The sequence below is a fragment of the Scyliorhinus torazame genome, chromosome 9, assembly GCF_047496885.1.
Source record: "Scyliorhinus torazame isolate Kashiwa2021f chromosome 9, sScyTor2.1, whole genome shotgun sequence".
Classification (NCBI taxonomy): Eukaryota; Metazoa; Chordata; class Chondrichthyes; order Carcharhiniformes; family Scyliorhinidae; genus Scyliorhinus; species Scyliorhinus torazame.
In genome coordinates this window covers 199,330,381-199,342,752 of record NC_092715.1, presented here as the reverse complement: position 1 = coordinate 199,342,752, position 12,372 = coordinate 199,330,381, and the positions used below count along the sequence as shown (strand labels likewise).

Sequence of the window (12,372 nt, the reverse complement as noted above, 5' to 3'; positions counted from 1 at the left end):
CTAACACTTGCCAGTAATATTTGCTATGCAATTCAGTTGCATGCTGTTTTGAATTTGTATTTGTGCTGTAAAAATATTATGAAAACATTCTAAAAATGGTCTTGGGAGTTAAAAGGACTGGATTGTGCAACTCGATGCAGCTGTATAATTGGTGTGCAAGCAAGCAAAGACTGGTAAGTGATTGACCGAGTGCTAGAAGAGGCTACCTTTCAGTCTATTGACTAAGTGCCAACTGTAGGCTAGTGACACAGTGTTGTAAAGTTGTGCATGATAAAATATCAACATACTTAGCCTGTTGATTTAATCATAGTTTGCACTAAAAATGTTAATTATCCAGTGACTATTTAATTAAATAACTTTAATTGAGAGGAGTGGATTGTGCATCTCTGCACTGGTGGGCACATCAACATTTGAATTCTGTTGTTTTTTTTAATTCTTCCCAAAATCCCTTTCCCTAATATTGCTGTGCTGCTTGAATAACTGGATATAATGTGGCGTGCTTAAGCATGTATGTGAAAGTCAATTATTTTGATTACTGCAGCACTAACCCACTAACTGCTGCAGCGAATATATGATTCTGCAATGTTGCTGGTAACTAAAAGTAGATCCAATATTGTTTTGATTTTAAACAAAACAATATCTTGGTTTTCTTGAACAAGTTTGTAGATTTCTCTTGTGCTTTCACCTCTTACACTTTCAGCATGATGTTTCAGTCAACTTGCATGAGCGGGACTAACATCCTCTTTTCCTCTTCCTCTTTCACTCCAAGGCTGCCAAGCAGATCAAGGATAGGTAAAACAACACTTATTTATTTTCTCTGACAATTTCTAAATCACGTACATGTGTAATATGTTATAAGTTGTATTTAATGTGAGGATTGAGAGAATGTAAGAGAAGAAAAGTAAAATGTCCATGTTTTTGTCTAATGGTACAGAAATAGGGTTTACTGGGAGGGTGCGGGGGTGGGGAGAAAGGAAGGAAAAAAGGACTTGCATAATGTACTTATTTCCCAATTAATCTACTTGTATGAATGAAACTGGCTTTCTGTTCAGAGTCTACTTAAAAACAAGCTACTCGGCTTGAAAATGGTTCTTGGTGCGTAGACACTAATGAGCTTGTGCCTCAATATTTGGGTACAATGTGTCATTTTTGGATGACCTTTTTTGTGTTCAGGCAAACTACTGGGTGAGGGTTGGTAGTTTAGGTGGGGCTCCAGCTCAGTGTGCTCAAACGCTGTTGCAGTATTAGATATGGCAGTCGCTCAGGATCTAGTGTGTCACTAACCACCATCTATTTTCTCACTTAAAGATTGACTTAATCTACCTGCTGCTTATTTCATTGGCTTTGGGTTGGCATTAGCTGGTGCTCATTGGTGCCTTCCCCAGTCGTCTTCCATAGTATTCAGGTTCAGAAACTGGCACAACCTAGGGTCTACTTCCAGCAGAGAAGCTTGACCCAGCTAACACATCCATACATGCTCTGATACTTATTCTAAATTGCAGCAAAGTTGGAACATTTATTGAATTTTATGTCAAAGAGTAATTTGCCTCAAAATCGCAAAAATGTGAGAGGCTGAGACTGGAGATCGCCGTACAACGCTGCAGAAAAACAGCATTATTCTGAGTTGCCCAGCATGTTTCCCAACTCATTGGCTTGTGTTTGAACATTTTTTATAAAACTGGTGATCTTCAGCTGACCTCATACTTGCCCATTTAAACACATTCCAAAGTATGTGTTATTAATTGCACCCAAGTCCTCTGTTCCACTTCCTGTTTTCCTTTCATCAGCACCTATGAGCAGTATGATTCTGGAACCATCCTTGCTATTCAACTGCATTTTGGATGGTTCATTGGAGTAGCAGTGTTCTCCATCTATAGACTACACCAAGCTACTACGATCATCACGTCTGGCAGACATACACAATTTAACCAGTTGGGAAGCGAGGTTGATATAGCTTGTGGACTAGGTCATGTACTCCCTACACAGCTGAAATGTAGTGGATACAAATATGATCAAATTAGCTAGTTACAAATATTACACTCCTGTTTTATTATCAGTTCAAAAAAACTGAAAAGAGCACCCTAACTTCCGATTCCGCGTTACTTTCATAGGGTAACAATGGCTCCTGCATTTCGGCTATCTTTAAAACCAAAGATCAGTGACAACATGACTCATTTGATGGTTGACTTCTCCCAGGAAAAGCAGATGCTTAGATCACTGAAATTTTTGCCAGGTAGGAATTTTGATTTGTTGACCTACCCTAGTTTAGATCAGTACAGTGCCTGTATAGTGTTTTTGCTCCAGCCATGCAAAGCTATTAGCCACTATACTCGAGTATTAAACTAACATGATTTACTTTCTTGCTTTTGGCCAATAGCTGACCTGCTCAAATCTTTGTCGTTATTTCAGCTGCTCCAATCCAAGTCTTGGCAATGGGCTACAATCTTGAGGGAGGTGTGGCTCTTCCTTGTTTCTTTCTCTTCATACACACGTGCACACACACACGGAAGAAATATGTTCAATCCCTACACCATGTAACATAGGACGGCTTTCTAGTTCTCCTGTCTATGTGAGCATAACCATTTGCCCACAGCCATTCCCCCACAGGTTTGTAGTTGAAATTAGAAACTGAATTATGAGATTTAACCTGAGCAGTTTTTTTTTTGTTTCAAACAAAGCTATTATGCCTGAATTTTAATGAGGCAAAAATCATTCTCAAATGTTAGTGGCATCTTCTGTAATTGTAAATGTTCCTTTAATAATTGCTGCTTCAAGCAATTGTGTTTTGAAATCTGTGGAAAAAGACTTAACGTAATGTTAAATGGACGTTTTCAAAACTCACTGAACATTCCTTTGTGTAGGATTCCATTTTTGGAGCACTGTCAAACAACATAAAACCCGTAGCCAGATTAGTTGAAGTGAAGTGCGGGAACATTAGCTCCTTTGTATGCTGCACTGTTCAGTTGGAAGTAATCCTAACCTACAGGAAAAATGTTGTGTCCATTATTAAATGTTTTGTTTTATAAGTAGAATAATTGAGTTAAGAACATCTGTCTATTGTAAAATGTATAACTTGTGTTCTTTGTGAATTGTCCTGATGTAGTTTGATTAATGAATTTGTGTCAATCGAGTTTAATCTGCCCATTGACTGAAATGACAAGTGCGAGGTAGACAAAGACAATAACTTGGGTGAATTGTGTGTGTGTATATTAAGTGTATTTTTTCCCTCATTATATAAATCTTCCACTTTTGCCATGTGGATCTTTTTGGCGAAATTTTAATATATTTATTTTCAGCTTGTATTTGTATGTCTATCCTCCTTTTTCAACAGCATAATGCCCATTACGATTCTACCTCTTTTCAGTTCTATCTGATTAGAAACGTTAACTCTGTTTCTCTTTCCACAGATGCTGCCGGACCTGCTGAGTTTTTCCAATACTTCCTGGTTTTATTATTAAAGTATGTGGATCTGTCTATTGAGGAATTATCCATCGCTTTTTCAAAGCTCAGCTGGACTGCTTTCAAATGTAGTAGAGTTTATATAGGACCCTATTACAGCAGGCCTGATCGTGCCACCTGTTTGTCTAGACTAATAATGATGCATTAATCAGCCATCTGCCTCCTTTCCTGTTAAAAGCTTTTGTAATTTAACATCATGCCGATTGATGAATTCCCCTAGGTGAATTTTTCATTCACTGAGCCTAATAATAATAAAATTGTAAACTGTCTAGCATTATTTTGAAGATATGTAATGTATGCTGTTTATGTCCAATCCCAGCCCAAACTCCTCAGTCCTCACTGGCCTGCACTGTTCAAATCTACTGGATATGTTTCTCTAACCACCTCCTTCCAGCCCAACAACTTTCCCTTCCCCACTCCACGCTTCTAAATTCTCCATTCCTCTGCCTCTGGCTTTACTGCAATCCCCTTCCTTCAGCAGCCTACATTGCCAGCAGCTCTTCAGCCAGTTGGCTCCTATACTTTAAAAATCCCACCGTAATCATATCTGCCTTCCCTCCACCCTGTCCTTCCAAGACCTTTCTTAAAGCCTACGTCTTTTGACTTTTGTTTGCTCCTCCTGATATCTCCTTTGGCTCAGCACCCACTTTTTATTTCAAAATGTCAAGATCTGACAGAGGTTTATGCTGAACTTCGACTTATACCTTGTCTCATGTGAAGCCAGAGAAATTATGTGCAGCAAGACTCCACCACAGGCCCCAGTCCATTGCAATCTCTTTCACCCCTGCCCAAGTGGTGCCCCACTCTTGAAGGGCCTCCTTAACTATACTTAACAGGTTGTCTTTGAATGGCCATGTCACTTCCATCTGGTGATGTCTATTCTACTCCCATTATGGAGGGGTGTACATCTCTGAGGCAAAATAATGTCCTGCCAGTCTCTGTTGTGTCACCATGACAATGTACCGCAGGTGCTTCTGACCAATCCCTTGTAGTAATTCTTCACTGCCGATGATGCCCAGGATTACACATTGGCATCGCTGGTGGAAGATAGGGAAATGTGAAGTTATTCACTTTGGTTGTAAGAATAAATGGCAGAATATTTTTTAAAGTTGAAAGCCTTCGTAAGTTGCTGTTCCAAGAGATTTGGGTGTGCTGGCACAAGGAATGCAGAAAATTAGCATGCAGGTGTGCAACAAGCAATTGGGAAGACAAATGACATATTGACATTTGCAAGGAGATTGGAGCACAAGAATAAATAAATCTTGCTATAGTTGTATAGGGTTTTGTTGAAACCACATCTGAAATACTGCGTGCAATTTTTGTTTCCACATTTAAAGAACAATATACTTGTATTGGAGATGATACAGGAAAAGTTCACCAAATTGGTCCCTGGGTGAAAGGGTTGTCCTATGCTGAGAGGCTGAGTATTTTGGGCTTGTATTCTCTGGAGTTTAGAAGAATGAGGGATGATCTCATTGAAACCTACAAAATTCTGAAGGGGCTTATGGCGGGGACTCTGAGAGATTGTTTCCATTGGTTGGGGAATCTAAAACACAGGGCACAGTGTCTGGATTAGGGGCTGATCATTTAGGACTGAGATGAGAAATGTCTTCACACGAGGGTTGCGAATTTTTGGAATTCCCTGTCCCAAGGGGCTGTACATGTTCCATTGTTGAGTACGTCTAAGCCTGGGATAAACCGATTTCTCGTGTCTCGGGGAATTAAGGTAATGGGGAGTGGGTGGGAAAATGGAGGTGAAGCTCGAGATCAATCATGATCGGATTGAATGGCAGAACAGACTTCAGTTGGCCATGTGGTCTGCTCCCGCTCCTATCTCTTATGTTCTTGCATCCAATTTATATGACCCTGTGCTGTCCTCTTCCCTATCTCACTGGCATAGATTGTAGTTGTAGCATGCAGCTTTATGGTCGTGTTGATGGGAGGTGTGATCCTAATGCAAGTTACTATTCTCCTTCCATCGTAATTGTTTCAATTGTAGAAGATGCAGGTATCACTGTGAATCCTTTTTTAAAAAAAATATTTTAAATTCTCCTTTTTCACATTTTCTCCCAAATTTACACCCAACAATAAACAATAATCGGTAACGAATGAAATGTCAATCCCCATATCAATAACAACAATCCCATCCTCCCACCAAACCCCAAACATTGGCCCGCATGTTAACATAAACAAATGACAAAAATCACCATTAACACATACAGTCCCCCTCCCCCTATTGTTATCACTGTCAATCCTGAGTGATAGGAACTCGTGTCCAGTACCCGAACAGGCGTCGGAATGTGGCGACTAGGACCTTTTCACAGTAACTTTATTGCAGTGTTAATGTAAGCCTACTTATGACAAAAAAGATTATTATTAGATCACTAGGGACTTCCGGTAACGGTGGGCGGGAGGCAGCCGCGCGTTGGAGGGCTCCCGTTCGGGAACGGCATTGTCGGGGAGTAACGCCCGGTCCTAGGTCCAGCGACGGCAGTAAAAGTCGGGAGACAGCGCACAGAGAAGAAGGATGTCAAAAAACAGCAAAAAAGCAGCCGTGAAAAAAGTGGCTGAAAGTCCGTTGGGGAGTGGAAAGGTCACCGCGGGGTCAGCAAAGAAAATGGAGGCTGGAGTGCTTACGGCTGAAGAAATAACTAAGGTAATGGCTGCGGAATTCGAAAAGCAGTTGGCGCAGATTGCGAAATGCATGGAGACGGTGAGGAAGGAGATGAGGGAAGTGTTGAGTGCGCTTGTGGAGGAGGCGGTTTCCCCGGTGATGACGGCGGTGGCGAGCGCAGTGGCGGAGGTGCGAGAGCAAGGGGAGGCGCTGAAGGAAGTGGAGGAGTGCCTCGATGGGGAAGGTGATGGACACTAACAAGGATCTGCGAGGAAAAATGGAAGACCTGGAAAACAGATCCAGGCGACAGAATTTGAGGATTGTGGGGCTGCCCGAAGGAGTTGAAGGACCGAAGCCGACTGAGTGTTTTGCCGCGATGCTGGCAAAACTATTGGGTGAGGGGGAGGATCCCTCCCGATATGAACTGGATCGGGCTCATCGGTCGTGGAGGCCTGTACCAAAGGCGAGTGAGCTGCCAAGGGCAGTGACTCTGTGCTTCCGTAGGTACAGTGTGAAGGAGAAGGTCCTGAGCTGGGCCAAGCAGAAGCGGGTGCTGCAGTGGGCTGGAGCTGGTATACGTGTATACCAGGCCTTTACGGTGGAGCTGGCGAGGAGGCGGGCTGCCTTCAACCGGGTGAAGAGAGCACTGTACATTAGCAAGGTGCAGTGCGGCATTGTATATCCAGCGAAGCTGAGGGTGACTTAGAAGCTCAGGGACTTTTATTTTGGAATGGCGGAAGCAGCGGAGGAGTTTGCGAAGGCAGAAGGACTGTGGCAGAACTGACAAATTGAGGAATGGCCATGTGCCGATGTAACATCATGACTGTATTTTCTTCTTTTTTGTATCACTGCGTGCGGGTGTAGAGGCTAAAGGAGCCAATGTTGTATATATTTGGACAAGGGAAGGGACGGGACTTTCTCTCGAAATGAGGGCTCTTTGGGGTGTAGGTGGATATGCGGGGTTTGTGTGCTAAAAGGGGATCTTTGGGCTTTCCTAGGGCCGGGCAAGGGGGAAAGGGACCCGGGCGGGGGCCTCCACGCTGGCCGGTTTAAGCCGGCCAGTGAACGGGAGTGAGGTGGGGGAGGGGCTGCGGCCATCGGAGCCTGGCAGAATAGGGTCCGAGTGGTCTAGCCGGGGTGGAAAGTTGGGGGGAAGGAACTGAGGTTGGGAGGAGAAGTTTTACAAGAGGCAGTGGACGGGAGGAGCTGGAGACTTTGGGGGGGGGGGGGGGGGGGGGTACAACTCTGGGGTATCATGTATGGTATTCTCTCAGAGACTGGACGGCATTGGTTGCGGGGGGGGGGGGGGGGGGGGGGAGCTGTATAGATTGGGGGGGACTATGGGTGATCCCTGATTCCTTTTTGCCATTTGTTTGTGTAAACATGCGGATTGAGGTTTGGGGGTTGGTGGGCAGATGGGATCATTATTATGGGGATTGACATATCTTGCTGATTATTGTTTGTTGTTGGTGGGTGTAAATGTGGGAGAAAGTGTGAAAAAGGAGGAGAATTTAAAAAAAATAAAAAATAATTAGATCACTATGGGAAGATAGAGTGGAATTGAGGCAAATCCATCTGTTGCCTTAGGCCAGCATGGTTTATGGTAATTTATCCACTAGACTGGCTGATAGAAATAGACTTCAATGCTGCATCGTGAATGTCAGAACAGTGTGAGTGAACAGATCTCATTATCTTTAGTCATAATCAAATCACTGTAGCCAGATATTACTTTGCAAAGTCAGTGATGCTATGTAGCATGATAACTGATTGGTTTCTTTTGTTGCAAAAATGTTATGGTCAAAAGATAGGATATGAGGTTCATAAAATCCTTTTAATTTGTATCCAAATATAGTAATATATCTTTAGTAACCATGAAGAGACTGTTGCATATTATTATGCAATATAATATATAAATACTGAGTAAGGTCTTAGTATTATTTTATGCATCACTTTTAAAAACAGATCCCCTAAGGCTTTGTCTATGGGTAGCTTGGGAACTAAAGCATTGTGAATTTTTATGCTGGAACTACTTTGGGTGATTTAAAACTAGTAAAAATTTGAACATGTCATGAAGCTGGCTTTACAGCTTGCACACTTAAGATAATTGCTTGACAATTAACATCGGATAATTGCTTATGGAAGCGATATTTGATCTCATTCCAATTTAACAGTACATCCACTGGTTTCTTGGGTATTCTGAAACTTGCCAGCGAAAGCAAGGTGAGAACATAGCAGTTTGAATCAAACATATGGCCGTGTGAAAAATGTTCTGTATTCCTAGCCACTTTCTTATCTATTTGCGGGAAAGGGTTTGGTCACAGTACTTCCATTGAGAGCTTATTTTTGCATTTTGGAGGTTTGCAGAATTTCATCAGGATGAAGGGCATGCCTGCCTTAGATTGGACCTTGGCTGCTGTGTAATATGACCAGCAACAGCCTGCTTTTGAAACCTGTAGTTGTGTAGCAAGAAAAAAGCAGAGACTTGCAGGAGGTAATCCCTACCCATGCCACAGGTAGAGGCTGAGTTTCCTCAATTTATCCAAACAGCTTTTCAGGAAGCTCAGGTGGTTGCAGACACTTGCGGCCTTCTAGAAGAAGACCTTCTGGATCTGGGTGGCCATATGCTACTAGTGACCATCAAAGTCACCAATGCCTTCAACTTTCTAGTCTTTGTAGGGTGGCAAGGTAGCACAGTGGTTAGCACTGCTGCCTTCGGTGCTGAGGACACGGGTTCGATCCCAGCCCCGGGTCACTGTCTGTATGGAGTTTACACATACCCCATGTCTGCGTGGGTCTCACCCCCACAATCCAAGATGTGCAGGTTAGGTGGATTGACAACGCCAAATTGCCTTTTAATTGGAAAAAAATAATTGGGTACTCTAAATTTATTCTTTAAAACTTTGTAGTCTTTGTAATCTTTCAGGGCTCTGCTGCACACCCATCTAAGACCTGTCAGCAGCTCACAATGCTTGGAGAGGGCATGGGGGAAATAGGAGACAAACTCTTGAGATTTGAAATTCTGGACTAGAATGAAGGGGAGCTTGAGGCAAGATCTCATTGATGGATAAGCAGCAGAAGCCTCTAAATGGATGGTTTGGATTGGATTTATTGTCACGTCTTCCGAGGTACAGTGAAAAGTATTGTTTCTGCGTACAGCTCAGACAGATCATTCCGTACATGAAAAGAAAATACATAGAGCAAACATAAATACACAATATAAATACATAGATACAGACATTGGGTGAAGCATACAGGAGTGTAGGATTTTTACTTAGTAGAGATGTGTGAAGAAATCAGAATAATCCATAACAGGGCGTTTAGGAGTCTGATAACAGCGGGGAAGAAGCTGTTTTTGAATCTGTTAGTGCGTGTTCTCAGACTTTTGTATCACCTGCCCAATGGAAGAAGTTGGAAGAGAATAAACTGGGTGGGAGTGGTCTTTGATTATGCTGCCCGCTTTCCCAAGGCAGTGGGAGATGGAGACCGAGTCAATGGATGGGAGGCGGGCTTGTGTGATGGACCGGGCGATGTTCACGACTCTCTGTAGGTTTTAACGGTCTTGGGCCGAGCAGTTGCCATACCAGGCTGTAATGAAGACAGATAGGGTGCTTTCTATGGCGCATCTGTAAAAGTCAGTAAGAGTCCATATGGACATGCCGAATTTCCTTAGTTTCCTGAGAAAGTATAGGCACTGTTGTTCTTTCTTGGTCGTAGCATCGACTTGGGTGGACCAGGACAGATTTTTGGTGATGTGCACACCTCAGAATTTAAAGCTGTCATCCATTTCCACCTGTTTGATGCAGACAGGGGTGTGTATGATATTTTGCTTCCTAAAGTCAATGACTAGCTCTTTAGTTTTGCTGACATTGAGGGAGAGATTGTTGTCGTTACACCACTCCACTAGGTTCTCTATTTCCCTCCTGTATTCTGACTCATCATTGTTCGAGATCCGACCCACTACGGTCTTGATTTTGGTGACAAATGTTTGTGAGCTCTGTACTTACTGGTAAAGGTGAAGATGGAAGTGGCATGGCAGGGGTTTAGGTTGATGGTTAGTAATGGATGGGGATAAAACTTGGTTTATCTTTGCTCTTCATCCTGATATGGAGTAGTGGCTAATTTGATGCAGTGAATTGAGACCAGGTAGAGCTTTTTGTGGTCCAGCCAGGTATCGTGAATGATGGGTGAAGTGCGCCGAATATCCTCAAGTCTGCAGCCTTTAAACTTGATAGAGTGCATACCAGAAGAACAATGGGATGAGTGGAGGAGATCAAGGTTTTGCTGATAGAAAGGACATCAAAGGTGGAGGTGAAGCAATGGCTGAGTAAACCGACAGTGCAAAGGTGTCAAGTGACTGAAAGTCCAAAATAATGGACAATTAAAGTGAAAAAGTGCAGTTGTACATGAAATAAGCAAGTATATTCCAGGAGAGCGAGCAGAAGGAAGTGCAAATGGAAGAGTGTTGACTTTGTCTATGATCAGGATGACAGCAACAAATTGCTAATTAGCAAGAGCTGTATGAATGATTTGCTTGCAAGAATGATACAGAAATTTGATTAAAATTCTTATTCTTCATGGTTTGCTTCTTTCTCATCTCCATGTCAGTTCTTTTTGATCCTCTACGTAAGCTTTTTCCGCAAAATGCAATTGACTTTTCTTATTCGGAACACTAACACAAATGAGTTTGATGTACATATTGATAGCAGTAATATTTTTGTCAGGTGGGTGAGCTATCTATGTTCCCTCATTGAAGGTTTGAACACTTGTTGTATTGGCAAGTACTGACGAGTCAAGAACTTATTGTTATTCAATTATATCTTTCACCTATGGCAGTATGAGGGATTTTTAAAAACAGATTTAAGTTAGCTTAATTGATAGTTTTGGCGGGACAGGTTTGGAAAAAGTAGCATAATCTTTTTTTAACCCTTTAAATTGGCGAATCCTGGCAAACTCAAAGCACAGGTTCTGTATGTGCTTTTTGAACAGAATGTCTATGAAATTACCATGGGCCACAGTTGCCCCAGCAGCACCTGACTGTGGTTCATCTGGTGTGTCTCATTCTTTACCAGTCACTATCGTAATGAAATGTTTTATTTAAATCGAATATTTTGAGTTATTGGTCATAAATTGTACTAAAATATTGCTGTAAATTATTAAATATGCAACTTTTTTCACAGTCCCACGAGCTCCTGAGATAGAACCAGCCGATTGTCTAGTTGCTGATAATTGTGCAACTGTAGCATGGAGAATGACAGAGGAAGATAATAAGATTGATCACTACATACTAGAATACAGAAAAACCAACTATGAAGGACCTCCTAGAGTTAAAGAGGAACGGAACTGGGACATCATTGATGATATCAAGGATTCCGAATACATGTTAACAGGTCACTTCCACATTTTAAAAGTTAATCCTAATATATAAACGAAACGTGGATGGGGGTCAGTTGTTACTGTTCCACAGGTGCTCTGTTAATCATTGTAGCCATTTTGTTATTTAAGGGCGGCAGCACGGTAGCACAGTGGTTAGCACAGTTGCTCCACAGCTCCAGGGTCCCAGGTTCGATTCCCGGCTTTGGTCACTCTGTGCAGAATCTGCACATTCTCCCAGTGTCTGCGTGGGTTTCCTCCGGTCCTCCGGTTTCCTCCCACAGTCAAAGATGTGCGTGTTAGGTGGATTGGCCATGATAAATTGCCCTTAGTATCAAAAATGGTGAGGTGGGGTTACTGGGTTACGGGGATAGGGTGGAGGAGTGGGCTTAAGTGGGGTGCTCTTTCCAAGAGCCAGTGCAGACTCGATCTGCACTGTAAATTCTATGATGATCCACAATCTGTCCACCAGTTTTCATGGCTGTATTAGCAGCAGGTCACATGACCATATAATTTCACATTGAGAAATTCAATGGATGGTTTATTTATTGAAAGAATATTCTGGTTTAATAGTCCTTGCTGCTGTTGAAAATACTTCTTTTACCGTTTCTCTTTGCACAACCACCCCTTCCAATCCAAGCTCAATGAAAATGACTCCCAATAAGAACATCTATATTTTCATCATTCTCCGATTGGGATGTGCAATTCCACTGCGATCCCAGCCATCATTCATGGGACAAATTGCTGAGGGTAGCAAGAGCACAGAATATACTCTGGGTGTGAGGTGAGGAGCTTCATTGTCCATCACCAGAAGTAGTTCACCTGAACGACACATCTGCCAGGTTAGGTCTGTAGCAGATGATGAGAGAACCCATAACGGTAAAAAGTCTACTTGACCTTATCCTCGCCACCGTACCAATTGCAGATAC

General features: G+C 42.5%; 1 protein-coding gene across 3 annotated transcripts in view; it reads left to right on the top strand.

Annotated features, from left to right (window-relative positions):
* The window catches only part of fsd1l (fibronectin type III and SPRY domain containing 1-like), a 139,531-nt gene that overhangs the window by 57,551 nt on the left and 69,608 nt on the right, over nt 1-12,372 (top strand). For all 3 annotated transcript variants that reach the window (XM_072516969.1, XM_072516968.1, XM_072516970.1), the window contains exons 5-7: nt 770-792; nt 2,112-2,233; nt 11,251-11,460. In XM_072516969.1, the coding sequence (XP_072373070.1) occupies nt 770-792; nt 2,112-2,233; nt 11,251-11,460 (355 nt within the window). The remainder of the gene's footprint in view (nt 1-769; nt 793-2,111; nt 2,234-11,250; nt 11,461-12,372) is intronic.